The sequence below is a fragment of the Podarcis raffonei genome, chromosome 13, assembly GCF_027172205.1.
Source record: "Podarcis raffonei isolate rPodRaf1 chromosome 13, rPodRaf1.pri, whole genome shotgun sequence".
Taxonomy (NCBI): domain Eukaryota; kingdom Metazoa; phylum Chordata; class Lepidosauria; order Squamata; family Lacertidae; genus Podarcis; species Podarcis raffonei.
The window spans coordinates 43,552,853-43,575,511 of NC_070614.1; the positions used below are offsets into that span (position 1 = coordinate 43,552,853).

Sequence of the window (22,659 nt, forward strand, 5' to 3'; positions counted from 1 at the left end):
AGCGGCTCCCTGCTGAAAAAGTTTGCTGACCCCTGCTGTAAAGACAAGGAAAGTTTGTGCGTAGGCGGAGCTCCCCGTAGCGGAGCTGGGGGGCAGGGTGGAGGGTTTTCTGTGCTTCTGCATCGTTTGGGGGGCATAGGGCAGGTGCAAAGGACGGCCTCTATTCCGACAGCTTCCATCCTAGGAGATCTAGGGGGAGATCTGCTCCCCCCTTCAGGATTTTCGCGTGAAGCGAAGCCGCGGAGCTGTGTGCTTTTATTTAAAATGCATCTCTGGGTTATTAGTGGGGCATAGGAATTCATTCATATTTTTTTTCAAAATATAGTCCGGCCCCCCCACAAGGTCTGAGGGACAGTGGATTGGCCCCCTGCTGAAAAAGTTTGCTGACCCCTGCTTTAAAGACAAGGAAAGTTTGCGTAGGCGGGTGGAGAGCGGAGTTGGGGGAAGGGAGGAGGGTTCTTTGTGCTTCTGCATCGTTTTTGGGGACATAGGGCAGGTGCAAAGGACGGCCTCTATTCCGACAGCTTCCACCCTAGGAGATCTGCTCCCCCTTCAGCAGATCTCCGCCTAGATCTGCTCCCCCTTCAGGATCTTGGCGTGAAGCGAAGCCGCGGAACTGTTTGTGTATCCTCGCCGAGCCCAGGCGCAGGGGGGCGTGCGGAAAAGTTGGCCACCCCCCCCGTCACACCTCCCATGTTTGGGCGCCGCCGGAGAGAGGTGGGGGGAGTCTACGTAGTTCTGCTTGGGGGGAGGGCGGCAAGTTGGTGTGTGCCATTGCCCGGTTGTGTGTACGTGGGCAAATTCAGGTGGCAAATTCAAAAGTGCAGCGTCCCTTCGCAGCCACGCCCCTTCTGAGGTTATACAACTGGCTGAGATTATGCAATGATTATTAGGCATGTGTATTGCAACAAACGAGACAGATCTCCACGCTGCCTTTCAGTTAGAGCTGTTATTTTCGGTGCAAATATACGGGTGAAAAACTTGGAGTTTCCTTTGGCATGTCTTAATTTGTGTTTTCACCGCGAAGTTCCACCATACGGGGTCTCCATAAAAGGCGGATCTACACGGATCCTCATGGATCCTCCACTTTTTAAAAAATAATTCCAACAAATGCAGTGTCAAATCACACCTAGAAGGCACGCCTACAAACTGGACTATAAAAAACGTGGATCCAACACTTTGCCGCGCTGCAGCACCACAAAAACATGGATCTGAGGCACGGATCCTCATGAATTCATATGATTTTTATATTGAAACAAAATGAAAACACCATGCTACTGTAGACCACATCTTAATCTGTAGGAGGAACCAAAGAAATCACGCATCCACTGTTTCGTGGTGCCGCAATGGCGCAAAAACATGGTTAAAAAACACGGATCCTCATGAATCCTAATGATTTTTGCACTAGATCAGCCCAAACTCACTGTCAAATTACACATCATGGCCAGGGGCACAGCATCCACCACAGAAATCACAGGTCCACGGCTTCCTGGCCATACCGTGGCCCAAAAACGTGGTTTTCAAGCACGGATCCTCATGGATCCTCACACTTTTTGCACTGGGCAAACCCAAAGTCACTGTCAAATCACACATCATAGCCAGGGGCACAGCCTACACCACAGAAAACTCGGATCCACTCCTGCCTGGCCATACTGTGGCCCAAAAACGTGGTTTCGAAGCATGGATCCTCATGGATCCTCATGATTTTTGCATTGGGCCAACCCAAACTCACCGTCAAATCACATATCATAGCCACGGGCACAGCCTGCACCACAAAAATCACGGATCCACGGCTTCCTGGCCACTCCGTGGCCCAAAAACGTGGTTTTCAAGCACGGATCCCCATGGATCCTCACGCTTTTTGCATTGGGCCAACCCAAACTCACTGTCAAATCACACATCATTCCCAGGGGCACAGCATCCACCACAAAAATCACGGATCCACGGCTTCCTGGCCATACCGTGGCCCAAAAACGTGGTTTTGAAGCACGGATCCTCATGGATCCTCACGCTTTTGCATTGGGCCAACACAAACTCAATGTCAAATCACATATCATAGCCACGGGCACAGCCTGCACCACAAAAAACTCGGATCCACGCCTGCCTGGCCATACCGTGGCCCAAAAACGTGGTTCCGAAGCATGGACCCTCATGGATCCTCATGATTTTTGCACAAGACCAGCCCAAAGTCACCATCAGATCAAACATCATGTCCAGGGGCACAGCATCCACCACAAAAAACTGAGATCCACGGTCATCTGGCAACGGCATGGCCCAAAAACGTGGTTTTGAAGGTCGGATCCGCACGGATCCTAACGCTTTTTGCATTGGGCCACCCCAAATTCACTGTCATATAACACATCATATCCAGGGGCACAGCCTACACAACAAAAAACTCAGATCCACGGTTATCTGGCAACGGCATGGACCAAAAACGTGGTTTCGAAGCACGGATCCTCATGGATCCTCATTATTTTTGCACTAGATCAGCCCAAAGTCACCATCAGATCAAACATCATGGCCAGGGGCACAGCATCCACCACAAAAGTCATGGATCCATGGCTTCCTGGCCATACCGTGGCCCAAAAACGTGGTTTTGAACGTCGGATCCTCACGGATCCTAACGCTTTTTGCATTGGGCCACCCCAAATTCACTGTCAAATCACACATCATGTCCAGGGGCACAGCCTGCACCACAGAAAACTCAGATCCACGGTTATCTGGCAACGGCATGGCCCAAAGATGTGGTTTTGAAGCACGGATCCTCATGGATCCTCACGCTTTTCGCATTCGGCCAACCCAAACTCACCGTCAGATCTCACGTCATAGCCAGGGGCACAGCCTGCACCACAAAAATCACGGATCCACGGCTTCCTGGTCATACCGTGGCCCAAAAACGTGGTTTTGAAGCACGGATCCTCATGGATCCTCACGCTTTTTGCACTAGATCAGCCCAAATTCACCGTCAAATCACACATCATGGCCAGGGGCACAGCCCGGACCACAACAACTGACATCCACGGCTTCCTGGCCATACCGTGGCCCAAAAACGTTGTTTTGAAGCACGGATCCTCATGGATCCTTACGCTTTTCGCATTGGGCCAGGCCAAACTCACTGTCAAATCACACATCATGTCCAGGGGCACAGCCTGCACCACAAAAAACTCAGATCCACGGCTTCCTGGCAACTCCATAGCCCAAAAACATGGTTTTGAAGCACGCATCCTCATGGATCCTCATGCTTTTGGAGCATCTCCACGCCCATTGTTCTGCCCAGACACTGATGTCCAGCACCAAGGGCCTTTTGGTGGTTCCCTCACTGTGAGAAGCAAAGTGACAAGGAACCAGGCAGAGGGCCTTCTTGGTAGTGGTGCCTACCCTGTGGAATGTCCTCCCATTAGATGTCAAAGAGATAAACAACTACCTGACATTTAGAAGACATCTGACGGCAGCCCTGTTTAGGGACGTTTTTAATGTGTGACTTTTTAATGTATTTTTATTTATTTATTTATTTATTTTTTGGAAGCCACCCAGAGTGGCTGGGGAAACCCAGCCAGATGGGCAGGGTACAAATATATTAGTAGTAGTAGTAGTAGTACTTTGTAGGATTTGATAATCTTTATAGGTCTTTTAAATTTCTAATCTATCTATATATCTATCCCCTCCCCCTTCTCCCTTTCTGTACTTCCCTATCCTTATAAAATTGAATATATATATATTTTTAAAAAATTTACGGCTCCACAGTTTTCTTGGTCGCCCCATATTCATTACCCGACCACCTATGCTGCTCATGGCCAAATCACTTTGGGGCACTGCTATGCTGTAAAAAGATTCTCATGAAGCACAGATCCCCATGGATCCTTAGGTTTTTATGTTTGGTCACCCTGAAATCACTATCAAATCACACATGATGTATATGACCACAGAATGAACCACAAAAACCACAGAGCACAGCCAAGGAACAAACACTATATTTTGTCAGTGCAAACTTTGAAATAGGGGGTTTCCAACGTGGTGCCCATGGGCATCATGGTGCCTGCTGACAGCTTTCCTGGAGTCCAGAGGATTAGTGGTGAATTGTGCCCAGCATGACTTCAGATTGTTCATAGTACATTTGATTGACTGCAGGGACATATGAAGGGGCAGCGGGGTGATGGTGCCCCGGGGTGCCATGCTGGGGGGAGAGTGACAGTACGGTCGCTGTACCGGCTGCCGCTTGTGCGGCGTCCATGTGGGCTGCCGCTCTTGCGGCAACTGTACAGGCAGCCCCTCTCGCAGCGACCGTATGGGCCATATGGGCAGCTGCTCTCGCGGTGACTGTACAGGCTGCTGCTCGCGTAGCGTCCATACAGGCAGCCCCTCTCACGGCGGTCGTACAGGCTGTATGGGCAGCCGCTCTCCTGGCGACCATACGGGCTGCCACACGCACAGCGGCCATACGGGCTGCCATGCATGCACAGTCCGTACAGGACATTGTGTGCGCACCCATCAGCCAGGACTTGTTACCATATTATAGCTGCCACAAAATCTATCAGCATGCCACCAGAACCAGGGAAGCCTTGCCAGTTGCAGCTCACACAGTTGAAGTGAAATAAAAGACAGAAGAGTAGATCGGGAAGAAAGTTCCCCAGGCTGCAGGAAAAGATAACAGTAGCTCTAGCAGCTGACTCAGTGCAGGCTGCTGAGGGGTTTGACTCCTTAAGATCACCAACTGACTATGAGACACCTGGAAAGCACTCAGCCTCAGATGACCTCCACTCCAAAAAGTGGGAAAGAGGATTTAACAGTGACCAATATTGATTCTTTTGATAGCAGCCCCATATTCTCAACACAAAGTGATAAGTGTTTGGACAAATCACTGATTTGTACATCAGTTTCCCCATGGCTGTACATCAGTTTCCCCACAACTGTACCTTCCCCACACTCAGTCTACAAACCATGGGACTTGAGGGTTCAGTTGGCAACATCCGTGTGTATGACTATGACATAACCACACTGAAAGGATCAAACTGGATAAATGATCGCATAATAGATGCCTTTCTTGCCTCCAGGGTGATCATGGCCAAAGAGCTAGGTCATGATGGAACAATTTTCCCACTTACCATACTTGCCACTTCATGCAGATATGTCAAAGATTGCCAGTGTAAGCTCTGAAGAACTGTTTGAGATTTGGAGTGCTAAAGAAAGATGTTTTGATTATTCCAGTAAATGACAGAGAAGTCCACTGGATACTGATAGTAATCATTTTTAAAAGGAAGACCATGTTCTATCTAGATTCCAAACATGGATTGAACCACTCTGTGATTGATGCAATAACATCCAATTACAGTTCATACAAAAGGATATGGCTGCCATTAGACCCTGGATTGCAAAAGAAATAATACAGTACTGTGGGGAAACCTTTTTTTAAAAAAAGGAATATTTATTAATAATTTCAAAATTACAAAAAAAAAAAGAAAATAGAGAACAACTACAGTACATGAAAAGAGAAAAAAAAGAGAGAAAAACGCAAAAACATAAAAACCAATACAACAATACGGCAAAAAAGGAAATAAAACAAAAAACACAAATCCCGGGTTACATATCTCCAACTTCCATTTGCTTGTTTCATTGACCTCCTCACACCTCCCTTTTTGTATTCTAGTTTAGTTAATTATTTCAGCAAATTCTTTCCATCTTTCTCAATTTTTGTTAAATAATTTATCTTATCAATTTAACCTATTATTTAACTCAACAGATCCTTTCCATCTTTCCCCATATTCTGTTATTCAAATTACCTTAATTTATTTAACCTTGTCTTACCATAAAACGCCTTAAGGCTTAAAACTTAATGCTCAGTTATCCATAACTCCTGATATATTCTGCTAGAGTCATATAGTTTCCTTCCAACATTTTCCCTAATATTCATTCATTTTAGGCTAATTCCCCCAATAAAAAGTTTTCTTTATAAATTTTCTTCCAATCTTCATCCAGCGTCTCTTCTTCCTGGTCCCGGGTCGTGTCAGTCCTTACTGTCCATTCCATCTAGTCCATCAACCTGGAAGTCTTATGTCCGAGGCTCTTAAGTCTCTTCCATGCCCCTTCTGCAAATCTTCTTTTTGTTTATACTTGCCCTTTTCCTTGTCGATTGTTGGTCTCTTTCTTAATTTCTTCCCTTTCTCATTGGGGAGCAGATCTCTGGGGGATTCAAATCCAAAATTGTCTCCATCTCCCTTCATCAAAGCCGCCCATTCCCCACAGTTCCACTCTCCACAGTCATCAGTGTACTCCAAAAGATATTTAAAAGCATATTTCAAAGTCTCTCCAAAGTTAAGAACCTCCTCAGCTCCAGACTCCCCCTGGCCCACTCCAACTTCAATCTTCAATGACAGCGGTTTATGCTCCTGTAGGGCCTCGGGTCTCTCCATTTGTAATGTTTGAGATGCGGCCACATCCTCCTCCATTATCTTCTGCACTTGCCCAGTCAATACAGGTTCATAGGTTGGTCCTTGAATGGTTTCTGTCTCAATATTCCCTGCTTGTCCACAGTTATTAACCACAACAGTCACCAAGTCCATTTTCTCATTCATCAAATCCATCTTTTCATGCATCTGTTCCAGCAAGGCATTTGTCTTGCATAAAGCAAGCACCCAAACTTCCTTCCTGCTCATACTTAATCAAGGTCAAACAAGTCTGGTCCCACGATCTTAATCTGACAGTTGTTGAATCCTCAAGTAGACTGTAGCAACAATTTAACAGGCTCCCTCTAGAGGAAGCAATTTCTATTTGTATCCATTTCTTTAAGGCAAGTCCAGCAAAGGAAAATTACTTTCATTTTTCAGATATTTTGTTTCATTAGAATGCAAAAGGCAACATTGGAATCAGTTTATTTCTCTTCTTTAGTTATCTGTCAAAATATTCCATTCACAGTCAATGAACCTCTCCGATTATTTCTGTCTCTGACACCCCGTTCCTGTGGGAAAACCTATTTCGAAAGACAAGACAAATATTTTCAAGTGGAAATTGATGCTGTTCCTCCCAAAGAGACAAATCTTGAACGAGAGTTACATTACTGTGTCTCGATCATGCCCAGAGGGATGGAAGGATACACTAACCTATTGCTCAGATATTTTACCTTCCTTGTTCGAAGGCTGCTGGTCACTATGTTTCTTGAAGGAAGGGTGCAGGAGGCCCAGTGGTGACCTAACTATGGTTTACTGTGAAGGAAACTGCAAGGACTGGTACCACTGCTTTCGCATAGGCATTGATTCAAAAGATCTTCCAGAGGTTTTCGTGTGTCCAGACTGTCAATCCACTGTGGCCAAATAGATTTTGAAACTGCGAACTGTCATATTCCACAGGTTGGTATAATACAGCAAAATCCAAACATAAAGTTTTCATCATCATGGCAGGGATGGTCCTTTTCCATTGAATTCTTATTTATGGAGTTAGTTTTTATATCCTGCTTTTCTCTACTTGAAGAAGTCTCAAAGTGGCTAAAAATCTCCTTTCCCTTCCACCCGCACAACAGACACCTTGTGAGGTAGGTGGGGCTGAGAGAGTTCAGAGAGAAGTGTGACTGGCCCAAGGTCACCCAGCAGCTGTATGTGGAGGAGCAGGGAAGCGAACCCAGCTCACCAGATTAGAGTCCACCCCTCTTAACCACTACACCACAGAAACGTATCTCTTAAAACTCTGGAGCAAGCTGTTCAGTTCAGCCTCGTAGTGATACTTATTTGTGGAGGGAAGGTTGGTGATGAGCAAGATCTGTTCCCATTTCCCAACACAGAGACCATAGAGCAGTTTCTTTTGGGGGCTGATCCTGCAGAGTGTTTCTGTTCAGAATTTCTGTGGCAGAAATTGGCTAAGTGCCTTTGTAAACATTCAGCTTCTCAAATCGAACCCCATCATGAATCTTTCAGGTGTAGCTGTTGGAGGTGGAGGGCAGAGAAGGTGCTAGTCCTTACCTCCCTCCTCCCAGCCCCATGATCCGTTGCCCAATGGGCTGAATTTCAGGGCTTTTGCATGTAAAGGCCAAACTTGTTCTTTACTTGTTTAGATCTTTAAACTTGGGAACAGATATTTGGCTCCATGACCACAATGACCAAAAGGGTCAGCTTCTAGAGGACTGTAAAGCTCATGATTGTACTTCCCCTACCCTCAGCCCTAACTCCGTTGAGTATTTTTTGTTATGAGACTGAGTGTTTGGGGCTGATGCCGTAGCATTCTTGTCTGGGGGCTTGATGGAAAAACAGAAAAGTGACCCTCACCTAACTCTCCAATGCCCTTCAACAAGAATGCTGTAGGAAATATTGCTAAGCCCAAAGGGAGGCAATAATTTGCTTCAGCTCACCTTGTTAATGGCAGAGCAAAAGCTATGAGTGTGTCATTCTCAATCAGTCTACTTTCAGGACTGATTTTAGAACCCTCTTATATCAGGCCACATGGTCACTGGAGGTGGCCCCATCATGCAAACATGACTATCCACACAGGGACCATCTATTTTTGTTTTTTTTCTGATACTGGATTTTAAGTTACAGTTACATCTTTTAAAACAGCTGTCAGTATATCACACTGTATTCCACTTGCCTTCCAAAGGAACATGTGGCTCTCCCCACATAGCGGGTTAGGTTGAGACTGCTGATCCAAAGTGATCAGTAATTTTTACGGTAATTACAATCCTGCTTTCCCTTGTACCAGCTTACCTTGACTTTGGTAAGGCCTTTGAAAAGGTCCCCCATGATATTATTGCAAAACAACTAGTAAAATGTGGGCCAGACAAAGCTACTGTTAGGTGGATTTGTAATTGGTTGACGGGCTGAACCCAAAGATTGCTCATCAGTGGCTCACCTTCATCCTGGAAAAAAATGACTATTGGGGTTCCACAAGGTTCTGTCCTGGGCCTGGTGCTATTCAATATTTTTATAAATGATTTGGATGATGGAATAGAGGGCGTGCTAATCAAATTTGCAAATGACTGCAAACTGGGAGGAGTTGCTAATACACCAGAGGACAGGGTCAGAATTCAAAATGACCTGAATAGCCTAGAGAGCTGGGCCAAAACCAACAATATGGAGTTCAATAGGGAGAAATGTAAGGTACTACACCTGGATAGAAAAAATGAAATGCACAGGTGGGGGACACTTGGCTTGACAACAGTACCAGTGAAAGGGATCTGGGAGTCTTAGTCGACCACAAGCTGAATATGAGTCAACAGTGTGATGTGGCAGCTAAGAACGCCAATGCAATTCTGGGCTGCATCAATAGGAGTATAGTGTCTAGATCAAGTGAAGGAATGCTACCACACTATTCTGGTTGGTCAGACCACACCTGAAATACTGTGTCCAGTTGAAGAAGGATATTGTCAAGCTGGAACATGTCCAGAGGAGGGTGACCAAAATGTAAAAGGTCTGGAATCCAAGCCCTATGAGGAGAGAATTAGGGAGCTGGATTTGTTTAATCTAGAGAAGATTAAGGAGTGACATGATAGCCATGTTTAAATATTTGAAGGGATGTCATGTTGAAGAGGGAGCAAGCTTGTTTTCTGCTGTTCTAGAGACTAGGATGCAGAATAATGGATTCAAACTATGGGAAAAGAGATTCCACCTGGGCGCGGTAATCCAGTCAGGGAAAAAGGGAGGCATACTATGTTTAGGGCACCGTTTCCAGCCCCTTCCCCTTTTCGGGGTGAGCATAGTGGATCCTAAAAGGGGCTGCTCAGTCATGGATACAGCTCCTGAGCTGCTCAACTGCCTCATTCCTTGAGTCAGAACGACTGAACGCCCATGTGTCGGTTCATGACTAGGGGCTTCACATTCCTGCCCCCGTAGCCATTTAGTGATTGCCATGGGGGGAGGGTTTGGGGGGGTTGGGTTGGGTTTTTGGAAGATGCCTGTGCGTGAATTTGTTTTATGTGTGTAGATCAGTGCACACTGACCAACGCACAGTCTTCGCAGTAGGGCTCTGTTCTGATGGCATGAGTAGTCACGACGAACTGGTGGATCCTATCTGCTGCAGCCTTCATCTGCCTTCACAGCCGTTGTAACACACTGCTTGTTATCACCCATCTGTTCTGCCGTTGAGGACTTCTTGGATCATTCTTTGTCTAGCTCCTTCCCTGTTATGTACTAAGCTTGGATCCTAGAACAATAGGCAAGTAGGATCCTAGAATGCAAGAACTGATTGGCTTGCAGGAAAAGACCAATCAGGCTCCAGGAGGGAAGCAGAATCAGCCAGTTAGACGGGACTCATTGTGTAAATAATGTATATAAAAGCCTGAGGTTTTGGGGAAAATTCAGTCACTGTTTTACAAGCTGCAATAAAGAGCATGAAATCACTACAGGACTCTGAGCATATTTAATTTTCTTTGACCTTACCACCTTGGGTGACCCTGCTGGGAGTACGAGATTCCCAACGGCTTCGCTCACAAGGGTCATAGGAAAGTGCAAGCCCACTCACCATGACAAGTGAGAGAACTGAGATAGCTTGCACTGAGCCCTGGTCTCATTAGACAAAGTGTTCCACCAAAAAGGCTCTGGCTCTGGTTGAGGACAGCTGGATATGTTTTGGGCCAGGGACCACCAGTAGGTTGTTGTTAGATGAGCGTCACACTCATGGGGGTGTATTGGAAGATAATTCCCACAGATAAGAAAGGTCACAGACTGTTTAGGGCTTTAAAGATTAGCACCAAAACATTGAACCTGATTTGATACTCCACCTGGAGCCAATCCAGCTGATGAACAACCAACTGAATGTGGGCTCTCCACAAAGTCCAAGTAAGAACTCATGCATCTGCATTTTAGACCATTTGGAGTTTCTGGAGCAGTCTCAAGGGTAGCCCTGCATCTCTCTCTCTCTCTCTCTCTCTCTCTCACTCTCTCTCTCTCTCTATCACATTTATACCCTGCACTCCCCGGCTCAGGTGTACAGCAAGTTAAAGTAGTCTAGTAGAGTGGTGCCTCGCAAGATGAAATTAATTTGTTCCGCGAGTTTTGTCGTCTTGCGATTTTTTTCATCTTGCGAAGCACGGTGTTGGAAAAGTTTTGGAAAAGCTTCAAAAATCACCAAAGTCTTCAAAAACCTCAAAAAAGGCTACCACACCGCGTGCTACGAGTTGCTCCTCGAAGTCAAGTCGCAACTGTATTAACGGTGTTAAGAAAAAGGAAACAAACTTGCAAGACGTTTCCGTCTTGCGAAGCAAGCCCATAGGGAAAATTGTCTTGCGAAGCAGCTCAAAAAACCAAAAACCCTTTCGTCTTCCGAGTTTTCCGTCTTGCGAGGCATTCGTCTTGCGAGGTACCACTGTATGCAGGTGACTACTGCATGGATCACCATGGCTAGGTTGGAAAGGGACAGGTACGGTACCGATTGCCTAATCCGACATAGATTCAAAAATTCCAGTTTGGCTACATTTGTGACCAATGCCTCCATTGAGACAGAAGCATCCAGGATCACACAGGGACTCCTGATGGCAGCTACAGGTGACTATTGCGCCCCATGAAGAGCTGGGAGCTGGCAAACAGAACTGAAATTATTCTGGCCCAGCCATTGGACGCCCATCTTTAATGGATAGAGATTCAGCCGACTCCGTTTCCTCCATCCCAGCACACCCACCTAAAAATTGGCCAATATATCCAGGGTAGCATCTGGCCAGGGCCATGAAGCAGTAGATCCATGATGTTTGTGGTCAGATCTGTGGTTATGTACAAGATATGTGAATAAAGGGTGAATTTGGGGTTCCCCAATGCAAAAAGTGTGATGATCCATGAGGATCCGTGCTTCAAAACCATGTTTTTGAGCCATGGAGTGGCCAGGAAGCCATGGATCCGTGATTTTTGTGGTGCAGGCTGTGGCCCTGGCCATGATGTGTGATTTGATGGTGACTTTGGGCTGATCTAGTGCAAAAATAATGAGGATCCATGAGGATCCATGCTTCAAAACCACGTTTTTGGGCCATGCCGTTGCCAGATGACCGTGGATCTGAGTTTTCTGTGGTGCAGGCTGTGCCCCTGGACATGATGTGTGACATGACAGTGAGTTTAGGGTAGCTCAATGCAAAAAGCGTGAGGATCCATGAGGATCCGTGCTTCAAAACCATGTTTTCGGGCCATGGATTTACCAGGAAGTCGTGGGTCCATGATTTTTGTGGTGCAGGCTGTGCTCCTGGCTATGATGTGTGATTTGACAGTGTGTTTGGGGTGGCCCAATGCAAAAAGAATGAAGATCCATGAGGATCCGTGGTCCGGAACCACGTTTTTGGGCCACGGTATGGCCAGGAAGCCGTGGATCCGTGATTTTTGTGGTGGATGCTGTGCCCCTGGCCATGATATTTGATCTGATGGTGACTTTGGGCTGGTCTTGTGCAAAAATCATGAGGATCCATGAGGATCCATGCTTCAAAACCACATTTTTGGGCCACGGTATGGCCAGGAAGCCATGGATCCGTGATTTTTGTGGTGGATGCTGTGCCCCTGGCCATGATGTTTGATCTGATGGTGACTTTGGGCTGGTCTTGTGCAAAAATCATGAGGATCCATGAGGATCCATGCTTTGGTACCACGTTTTTGAGCCACGGTATGGCCCGGCAGGCGTGGATCCGAGTTTTTTTGTGGTGTAGGCTGTGCCCCTGGCTATGATATGTGATTTGACAGTGGGTTTGGGTTGGCCCAATGCAAAAAGCATGAGGATCCATGAGGATCCGTGCTTGAAAACCACGTTTTTGGGCCATGGAGTGGCCAGGAAGCCGTGGATCCGTGATTTTTGTGGTGCAGACTGTGCCCCTGGCCATGATGTGTGATTTGACAGTGAGTTTGGGTTGGCCCAATGCAAAAAGCGTGAGGATCCATGAGGATCCGTGCTTGAAAACCACGTTTTGGGGCCATGGAGAGGCCAGGAAGCCGTGGATCTGAGTTTTTTGTGGTGTAAGCTGTGCCCCTGGCCATGATGTGTGATTTGACAGTGAGTTTGGGTTGGCCCAATGCAAAAAGCGTGAGGATCCATGAGGATCCGTGCTTGAAAACCACGTTTTTGGGCAATGGAGTGGCCAGGAAGCCGTGGATCCGTGTTTTTTGTGGTGTAAGCTGTGCCCCTGGCCATGATGTGTGATTTGACAGTGAGTTTGGGTTGGCCCAATGCAAAAAGCGTGAGGATCCATGAGGATCCGTGCTTGAAAACCACGTTTTTGAGCCATGGAGTGGCCAGGAAGCCGAGGATCCGTAATTTTTGTGGTGCAGGTTGTGCCACTGGGAATGATGTGTGATTTGACGGTGAGTTTGGGTTGGCCCGATGCAAAAAGCGTGTGGATCCATGAAGATCCGTGCTTCACAACTACGTTTTTGGGCCACGGTTTCGCCAGGAAGCCGTGGATCCGTGATTTTTGTGGTGGATGCTGTGCCCATGGCCATGATCTTTGATCTGATGGTGAGTTTGGGCTGATCTAGTGGAAAAATCATGAGGATCCATGAGGATCCGTGTTTTTTAACCATGTTTTTGCGCCCCTGCGCCCCCCCGAAACAGTGGATGCGTGATTTTTTGATGCTTTCTACAGAGTAAGACATGGTCTACAGTATCATGGTGGTTTTACTTAATTTGAATGAAAAAATCATATGAATTCACGAGGATCCGTGTAGATCCGCCTTTTACGTTTTTCCCACCATACGCAACAGAACTTTCACTCGATGCTCTTGAGAACGAAGCACTTCGTGTTTTCAGGGTTCCTGGGTGCTTAGCTTTGGAGCATGCAGTGGGCAAGAGACTCCATGCTAGGGTGCTGGAGACAGTGATCTTGCTACAGAAATCCCAGGCTAGAATGGAGGCATAGCGGCTGGCTCAGTTTCCTCCAGTGAGCTTGAGGGCCCACACGAGTTCCTCCCCACCCACCCCGGTCATCCTATATTTGCATCTATGCAAATAAAGTTGCATATGCAAACTTGTGTCGTGAAACAATACCTCAAGTGTTTTACATACCAAGCGACGTCCCCTTGTTTTAGCTTTAGAAATGTGCAACTCAAAGGCTGGAAGACAAGTCAGCCCCACACAATGCTCTGTAACACAGTCATAGACCACAAATTCATTATTGTATGTTAAAACACCGGCATAGGGACAGTCCCCCCCACCCCAATAAAAAGAAAGAAAGCCACAGTCCCTTTCTCTGGTGGTTTTGCTGTTCCAGGGTCCCCCAAGCCTCTTGAATTCATTTGACCCCTTGATGAGCTTGCAAACCAAGAAAATCTTTAATAAAAAATACATTAAAAATAAATAAATAAATTTGTCAATCCCCAACCCAGATTCTTAAGAATGCATATGAAATAAAGCCAAGGAACATCAATATATAATCAACATTTATTAATCATCATCACTAGGTGTCATAAAACACAAAAAATAAGGAATACGGCTGTATTGTGAAATCATCAAATGCAGAGGTTCCTCAGTGGGAAGGGTGGTGCACTCTGCACATGCCCAAGTCATGTATTTCTGGGGCTCTGAGCTCCTAATTAATTTTTTTGTGCCTCTCATCTTTTCTTCGTTTGGGCCTTTTCCAACCCCATTTCAACCTATAGGTGTTTATTCACCCTCTGGATAAACCCACCAACCCTAGAGAGTCAGGACTGACCACTCTGAACCACTCTAATTCCCTGCATCAAGGCTGGAGGGGGGGGGGAATCTATTTATTTAAAACAACCACAGAAGGAATTCTCAATCTGTAGTGAGATTTGATGGGCCCTCTATTCAAGCAAGCATTAAAAGCATTTTATTAAGCTTTTGTACACACACACACACACACACACACACACATCCCCAGGAATTCTTCCCAATGAGGAACCTTTTGCCTTCTAGATGTTGCTGGACTGCAACACCCATCAGTCTTGACCACTGGCTGGGGTTGATGGGATTTGGTATCTACTAACATTGCAAAGGCCACAGGTCCCCCCACCCCTGGTTTGTTTGTTGATTTCAGCATTTATCAGTTGGTAGTGTACAGAAATACATCTAAGGGCGAAAGGGTGGAAAGCAATGGAGAGCTGGAGCCAGCTGTTATTTAGGATGAAGAAGGCAGGGGGACCTTAGTGGGCGGGTCGCAGCCAAGAGTGACCTCAACATCCCTGCAAAACAAGATGACCTCCTTCCCTAGCCCTAGCTGATACTGCCACACATAGGCAACATCTTCGGGCTGTAGTGTGAACGTCAGGGTTGTCTCCACCTCACGGGCTTCCCCCCATTCCTCCTGCTCTGTGTTCAGGCCCACCCCGCCATATTCGGTCGGTAATGCAAACTGAGCCTTGGCCAGCGCCATGGCGACGGAGCCTGGCTCAGGAGAATCTGGCAGGGCCGCTGCCACCCAGCTGCGCCCAACATCAGCCAGCTTTTCTGTGGCGCAGCCCACTTTCCGGGACACTTCCTGTAACCTGGAGACAGGGATGTCGGAGTAGTTGTGGAAAATGTTCAGCAGCTCCCAGGCCTTGAATGCGTCCCCTTTGCTGAGGCCGAGACCTCCCGGCAAGAAGTTGAGGACGCTGGGGTGGAAAGAGAAGATTTCTCCGCTGAAGTTATCCCACAGCTGCCAGTAGAGGTAACTGCGATGGCTTCCCATCTTCTCATTGGACCACTGATGGTGTCCTGGCTGTGTGTCTGGATCTGGTTCCCCTGTGGTCAAGTCCTTGACTGCCGTCATGGTGCCCGGGCTTAAGATTATGCCAAAGGAGCCACCAGAAACAACGAAATAATGTTGCCCAGCGCAGCAGCTGGGGTGCAGGCGACGGGGCTCTCTGCTGGGCTCGGTGTGAAGGTTTGGGGTTTCCAGGAGTTTGTTGTCCCGGATGACGTAGATGGTGTTGTGCCAACGGGAGCTGAAATAGTGTTCGCTGCCGCGCAGGGAAGGGTGCAAGGGCCAGAGCTCAGCGCAGGGCGAGGTCGGCAAACCGGAGAGGAGCAGGTAGCAGTTCAGATCAGGGCGAAGAATCACATCTCCTGCCCTGGTGCTGAATATGTGGACTTTGGGGACTTCCTTCTGCAGAACCATTGCAGTCAAGACCTTTAGGGGGCAGAGAAGGAGAAACGGGTAGAGAATGAGAAAGGAAGTGACTTCATTTTTAGAAATACTACTACTACTACTACTACTACTAATAATAATAATAATAATTTATACCGCACCCCACTGTGGCTCCCAGCAGAATTAATGATGATGATGATGATTATGACGACGACGACAACAACAACAACAACAACAACAACAACAACAACACATCAGACATTAAAAACTTCCCTAAACAGGGCTGCCTTCAGATGACTTCTAAAAGTTAGATAGTTGTTTATTTCCTTGACATCTGATGGGAGGGCGTTCTACAGAGTGGGTGCCACTACCAAGAAGGCCCTCTTCCTGGTTCCGGTGCTCCATCACCGTCTAAGATTGTGCTGCCTCCCTCTCACACACAGTCCTCCTGTTACAAAAGATCTGAACTGCATCAGACTTTCACACGACGTGGGCAAATTCATCACCCAATAAACCAACAATTTATTTGCATATTGGATGTTACACTAATGGCGCAATGAGTAACCACCTCCAGGTCTGGTGTGTGTTGCAAAATTCCCATTAACAGCAAGCCGGCGGATCTGTTGCCTTTCTAATCTAGTTTGCCCAATATGCATTTGAAATATCCACCTTTCCCTTCTGTGCAATGAAGAGTTCTGTGAAACCAGGAGGCCTGCATATTCCTACCTCAGTTAAGACAGTCCAATAGAAAGATTTTGCCCACCTCCATTTATTTGCAGACCAATACAATACAGCCCACTAGGTACTTAACAGCCACACTTTCCTGCCACAGATTCATAGTTGGCATGAATTAAACACCTCTATTGAGGACAATGTATATTTTATTTCGCCAATAAAGGGCTGAGTGTCCTCATTCCCACGAAAACCACTTTTTTTCATGGCAGGGCTTCTGTGTGCCTCCAATGCAAGGCAGAAATTTAACAGGTGCAGCATTTGAAGACAAAGTGGTTGGGCAAAATATCGCCTGTTCACTTTCTGCCTGGCATGTAATTGTTTAAAACACAGGCAACCTCCTAGCAGCAAACCCTATGCAATCCTAGCCCCACCCGTCTGACAATTATTCAGTATATTCTATAACACCCCCACCTCCCCTTCCTTTTCTATATTCTATCCCCCTTCCCTCCATTCCATATGCTCACAGCTGTTACGCCAGGCGAGTTGCAGGCGGAGAAATTCTGGGTTAATGCAAGTCAGAAAGGCTTGTTTATTTCTAAGGGCTTTGGCTCCTCCCCTCTCACGTGACCCCGCCTCCTGAAGCCTCTCTATGCATGAACTCAAAGCGACCACAGCACTTGTCTCTCGCAGATCATCACTCATTCTTCCCTCCCCAACTCCACCAACTATGAAGTGGTGACTTCCCATAGGCTGGCTCCAAGATTCCCCCTTCCCTCACCACCCAATTTTCTTGAGAATAAGGTGGACCTCCTTATCTGCTTCATTCATATGCCAGAGGGTTGCTATCAGAGTTTTGCACAGAGCTAGTCTGTTGTGACTCTGATGTGTGTGGGTTTTTTTAAAAAAACCCTCACTGTTTCCCTAAAAACTGATGCACCTCTCGTCCCTCCCATCCCTGAGCCTTGTTGGTCTTCAGTGAGGACCTGCTGGTCTGGGGCTGATGCGGCAAATCTCTTGGTTTCTATTGGAACCCCAAACTTTGCCTAGGAGTGTGTTAAGTTGTGGGTGAACATATCAGACGACACAGCGATGCTTCAAACAGCTCTTGTTTATTCACAGGCCAGAACAGAACTGAACTGAAGGGTTCAGCCAGCCTACTTATATAGAGCTCCACTACAATGCAACTGTAATCACTTTCTGTAACTATCCAATCACTGAACGTCATTTTCAATCCCTATTTGCATATGTGGACCTGAGTGAAAACTATCTACAGTATCCCCCTGCTGGCTCAGGGTGAGAACTTCAGTACATAACAGAGTGTGTTAAGAGGCATATGAACAATCTATAAACGGAACACACAAATTTCTAATTCAGCAAAGTGGATAGTTTCAGATTATGACCAAGAGGAGGTGCAAGTTCAACTCGCCACTCAGTCACACAACTCTCTGGTTGAACTTGTGCCAGCCAGGGTCTCTCAGCCAGGCCAACTTTGCAGGGTCACATCAAAAGAGAGGGGTGACTCCACCAGTCTCCCATCTGCAAGGATTCTATCATCAAGTTTCTCGTCTGAGGGAAGAACTGTGTGTGGCAGCAACTGCCCTGTTCTGGATGTTGTTGCCTGCTGGGCTCTAGGGTCTGATCTGGGGTAGAACTGCCACTGATGTTGGTTGCAGCTTTAAAAACTTGTGATCGAGTTTGCTTTCTCCCGCCTACTGCTTTTTTCCTTGGGTGTCATGTATGGTATTTTGAGACTGTGAGCCTGAGAGCAGGGACCATCTTAAAGCTGATTTTTATAAGCAGCTCTATGAGCCTCTTTTGGCTAAAGGGCATGGGAAGCAGGTTTCTTGTGCAAGAACTCCAAACTGCACTACCTGTTGTAATAAATGTAAATCTGCCCTTATTCCCTTATGGGGGACACAAGAGCACTTATAGAGTCCTTTGCAGGTTCTCCATCGGTTGGAGAAAATAACAGAGGCCAACCAGAGAATATTGAATAGTAAACCTGATCTTTATTGAACTGTTGCAACAGGGTGCCCCCTTCACACGCAGGAGAAGGAGGAGGACCCAGAACCAAGGTGTGCCCGCCCTTATATAGACATTTTAAGTTGCCCGCCCTGGAGTACAAGACCACCCCCAGAAACATCATACATACATCACAGAAGGGGTGTAGCTCAAGACCACCCCCTGACACATCATTACCTACATCACAGAAAGGGCAGTCTACAACAGAAATCTGAGTGCGTTGTTTACCTCCTGTCTGGCAAGTTACCTGTTAATGCTTACTTGATTGGATACCCTGGAGAGCCTGGCCAGTCTTTTGTAATGATAAAAACTTAGTTCCTGAGCCAGGTCACAGGCTCACCCTATTCATACACAGACATACCTTTAAGACAGGATTTGTGAATGAAAAGACGATGGGGAGGCTTTTCCATTTTCCTTGACCTTGCAGAGAAATCATTTGGTCAGTTTGGGAGTCAAAATGGTTCCAGGGCTGTTTTCCTGTGCTGCTTCAGACATGTGGTTTATATATTTATGTGCGTTTGCTTGGTACATCTATGAACATTTATTATATATATAAGACCTTAATTTTTTTATTTCACTACATTTGCAAAATAGCAAGAGTGTGGAAGTTAACAGACAGGTCCGGGATTGGAGCAAACAAATGAAATTTCCCCTTTCTTTAGAGATTAGAATGTTTGTGACGCTTCCATGACATCATGGCACTTAGCCAGTGGCTAGGAGCTACACCCTGAGAAATTATTTACAAACCATCTTTTAGGCTATTATCTTGATTGGGAGCAATTTCCACCATCCCTCATTAAACTTCCTCAAGGGGTGGCAGGATTTCTTCATCCTTTGGCTTGAAGTCCCCGCTCAGATTGATCCCAAATTTCTCACGGAGCACCACTGGGATCTCGTTGCTCTGCAGGGTGGTCTCTGTACGCTCCTCTCCCTTCTTGGAAATGAGACGCCAACCCATGTAGGTGAGGCGCCCGCCATTTTCTTTCTGCAGGGAGCAGAAGGATTTGCAAACGAATATGGAGCTGGGCGAAGTCTGGTGATACAGACACATGCCCGTAAAATCGTCCAGTTTCTTCTCCTCGAGGGTGAACTGATATAAGGGCCTCCCCTCCTTCCCAGAGACTTCTCGGCGTTCCAGCACCCAGACGCCTCCTTGGAGGCCCAGCCAAAAGATGCCACCTTCCTGGACTTGCTCCACAGAGGCCTTCAGCTCTAATGGCTCCGTGAAGCCTTCACCAAAGCCCACGTCACAGAGCAGCTGGCGCCCACCTAGCTGCACCAAAATCACCATGTGGTCCAACGGGGGGCCATAGCAGCCGGTGAAACGGTTCCGGACGCGCCCGGCCATAGCTTTGGCATCAAATCCCAATGTCTGCAGCAGCCACAGGAAGAGGCCATTCAGCTCAAAACAGAAGCCACCCCGATGCTGCCGGACGATCTTGTTGTAGAGGGAGGACACTTCCAGGACGATGGGCTCCCCGGAATGGATACTGAGGCTCCCGAAGGGCACGGAGAGGAGGTGGCACCGGTGGAGGCCGCGCAGGGTCTCCAGAGAAGGCTGTGTGGGGCCCTGGTACCTGATTCGTTGCAGGTAATGTCCAATGTCCATTCTGGACTGGACTCAGGAAGTAGATGAGGAAGGATGAGGAGGTAGATCGGGATTTCTATTCTTTACGCTCCCAGAGCTCGCAGGTGGGAGACCTTTTCCACACACAGGGTTATATTGCCTTCCCTGCAATCTTCCACATGTTTATGGTGGAGAGCCAAATGTGAGCAGAGCCAGAGATGGAAAGGGGCAGAATGTATTTGGCTAGCTGGTTTCTGCACACACTCCTCTCTCTGTGCGGCAGCCTATTAAGCAGAGTTCAAGGGCACATTCCAGCGAGGTTAAAACTCGGGGAGGATCCTCACCCCTGAGCTGCCGTGAATGGATCTTCCGATTCTACATATACGGCTCCGAACCCCTTTCCAAGCTCAGGGAACTGAGGAATCCTGGCTCTCTCCACAGTCCTGCTTGCTGGCCTGGTCTCAGCTCAACTTCTCTGGAAAAGCACCTCGATTCCGTATGCAAAAGGCAGCAGTTGTTTTGCTATGTGGAAAGAGAGAGAGAGAGAGAAAGGAAATGAGGGATATCATGTGACCATGGATATGCACCACACATTCACAAACACACAGATACAGACAGAGCACCTCCCACTGGCTCCTGTTTCAACTCTCTGGCAGGATCTTAACCCTTGCTAGCCTCTGTCCAATTAAATACAAAAGTACAGCATAGCGGTGACTCTCTTTTTCTCTCTTTCTCACCCCACTCTCCATTTAAAATATTTTCCCCATACCTTCCTGCATTATTCTGTTTTTCAGGAGGCCCCTTCCGTTTCAGCCTTTAGATGAGGTGGAATTAAATGCAGGCGATTAAGAAAACATACCTGAAAATGATTTACAGATGGTATTTAGCTCTGAGTAGACTTGTTAAAATGTATAAGACTGAAACAGATAATTGCTGGAGATGCAACGAGGCTGAGGGTACATTCTGTCATATGTGGTGGACTTGTAAAAGAGTATTGGGAAATAATTTATAATGATTTTTTTAAAAAAAAGTTTAAAAGTTGTTTCCCAAGAAAACCAGAGTCCTTTTTGTTGGGGATAATTCAGATGGAAATTCCCAGGTGTCAAAAAAGATTATTTACGTATGCCACTACTGCGGTCTGTGTTTTGTTAGCCCAAGAGTGGAAAACAAGCAAGGTCCCAACTAACGATGAATGGCAACTTAAGCTGATGGAATATGCACAGCTTGCAGACTTAACATATAGAATAAGAAAACAAGAATAACATACATTTAGAGAAGATTGGAAAATGTTTATTGAATATATGGGTGAAAATTGTGTACATTTGAAAACGTTGGCAGCCTTAAGATAAATTCAACAGTGTAAATAAGTTTTGATGGATATAATAATGGAATACTGAATGGTTTAGTTTATGTAAAATATGCAGGGATTTATGGTATGCAAAATGAACCATGGAAAGAGGAGAAGGGAAGTCACTGATATTTTAAGGTTGTTTAAATGAATATTCTAAAATGTAAAATAGAAAAACGTAATAAAAATATATATAAAAAGGAAAGAAAAGAAAACATATTTCTATAATGCTTGATTGATGGTCTTCAATTTTAATTTTATGTGGTTTTTAATTATATACAGTACATGCATTTTTATGCACACATTACCACAATAGCTGCCATTTTGTACATAATACTTGGCTTCAGACCTGCACCTGTAAAATCTGGAGGCTTGAAAATTATGAAGGGTGGCTGTGTTTTGGTTTGCATATTGTTTCAGAAATATGGTTTGCATATTGTTTCAGATTTGGTAGGTTTGCCTTCAGCGTGAGCTGAATCAAAATTCTCCACTATCCCTAAAGGTAAAGGTAAAGGGACCCCTGACCGTTAGGTCCAGTCGTGACCGACTCTGGGGGTTGCAGCGCTCATCTTGCTTTATTGGCCGAGGGAGCCAGCATGACTAAGCCGCTTCTGGCGAACCAGAGCAGCACACTGAAACGCCGTTTACCTTCCTGCTGGAGCGGTACCTATTTATCTACTTGCACTTTGCCGTGCTTTCGAACTGCTAGGTTGGCAGGAGCAGGGACTGAGCAATGGGAGCTCACCCCGTTGCGGGGATTCGAACCGCCGACCTTCTGATCGGCAAGTCCTAGGCTCTGTGGTTTAACCCTCAGCGCCACCCGCGTCCACTATCCCTACTCATGGCTAATTAAGCTTCTTTGGCCATGGGTGCATCTAATCTTTGCCACAGTTGCATCATCTTTCAAATACATTCTGAGCATAAGAAGCACCATTCCCAAATGACAAAGGCAGAAGTCACACACAGGGGGATTTAAGTGCAATAATTGGTTGTTTATAATCCAGATGGAAATAGGGGAATGGTCTTTGGGGGCAAGATGATGGATCCCACGCGGAGCAGAACTAGAAAGTTTATTATTGC

General features: G+C 46.5%; 3 protein-coding genes across 4 annotated transcripts in view; 1 reads left to right on the forward strand and 2 right to left on the reverse strand.

The window, feature by feature from the left end:
• SDR39U1 (short chain dehydrogenase/reductase family 39U member 1) overlaps positions 1–22,659 on the forward strand; it is a 226,905-nt gene that overhangs the window by 57,823 nt on the left and 146,423 nt on the right. The gene's annotated exons all lie outside the window — the stretch shown is intronic.
• LOC128399754 (uncharacterized) lies at positions 14,798–17,204 on the reverse strand. Its single transcript, XM_053361473.1, has 2 exons — positions 17,176–17,204; positions 14,798–16,009 (listed from the first exon to the last, which is right to left on the reverse strand). The coding sequence occupies exon 2, from the start codon at positions 15,995–15,997 to the stop codon at positions 15,017–15,019; it is 981 nt and encodes a 326-aa protein (XP_053217448.1). The 5' UTR covers positions 15,998–16,009; positions 17,176–17,204; the 3' UTR covers positions 14,798–15,016.
• On the reverse strand, positions 18,636–20,511 carry LOC128399759 (arylamine N-acetyltransferase, pineal gland isozyme NAT-10-like). Its single transcript, XM_053361478.1, has one exon. It carries the CDS (start codon positions 20,271–20,273, stop codon positions 19,461–19,463), a length of 813 nt encoding a protein of 270 aa, XP_053217453.1. The 5' UTR covers positions 20,274–20,511; the 3' UTR covers positions 18,636–19,460.

Bases quoted from the DNA above. Each gene is read 5' to 3' on its own strand.
- LOC128399754 (XM_053361473.1), bottom strand. From the start codon at position 15,997: ATGGTTCTGCAGAAGGAAGTCCCCAAAGTCCACATATTCAGCACCAGG.
- LOC128399759 (XM_053361478.1), bottom strand. From the start codon at position 20,273: ATGGACATTGGACATTACCTGCAACGAATCAGGTACCAGGGCCCCACA.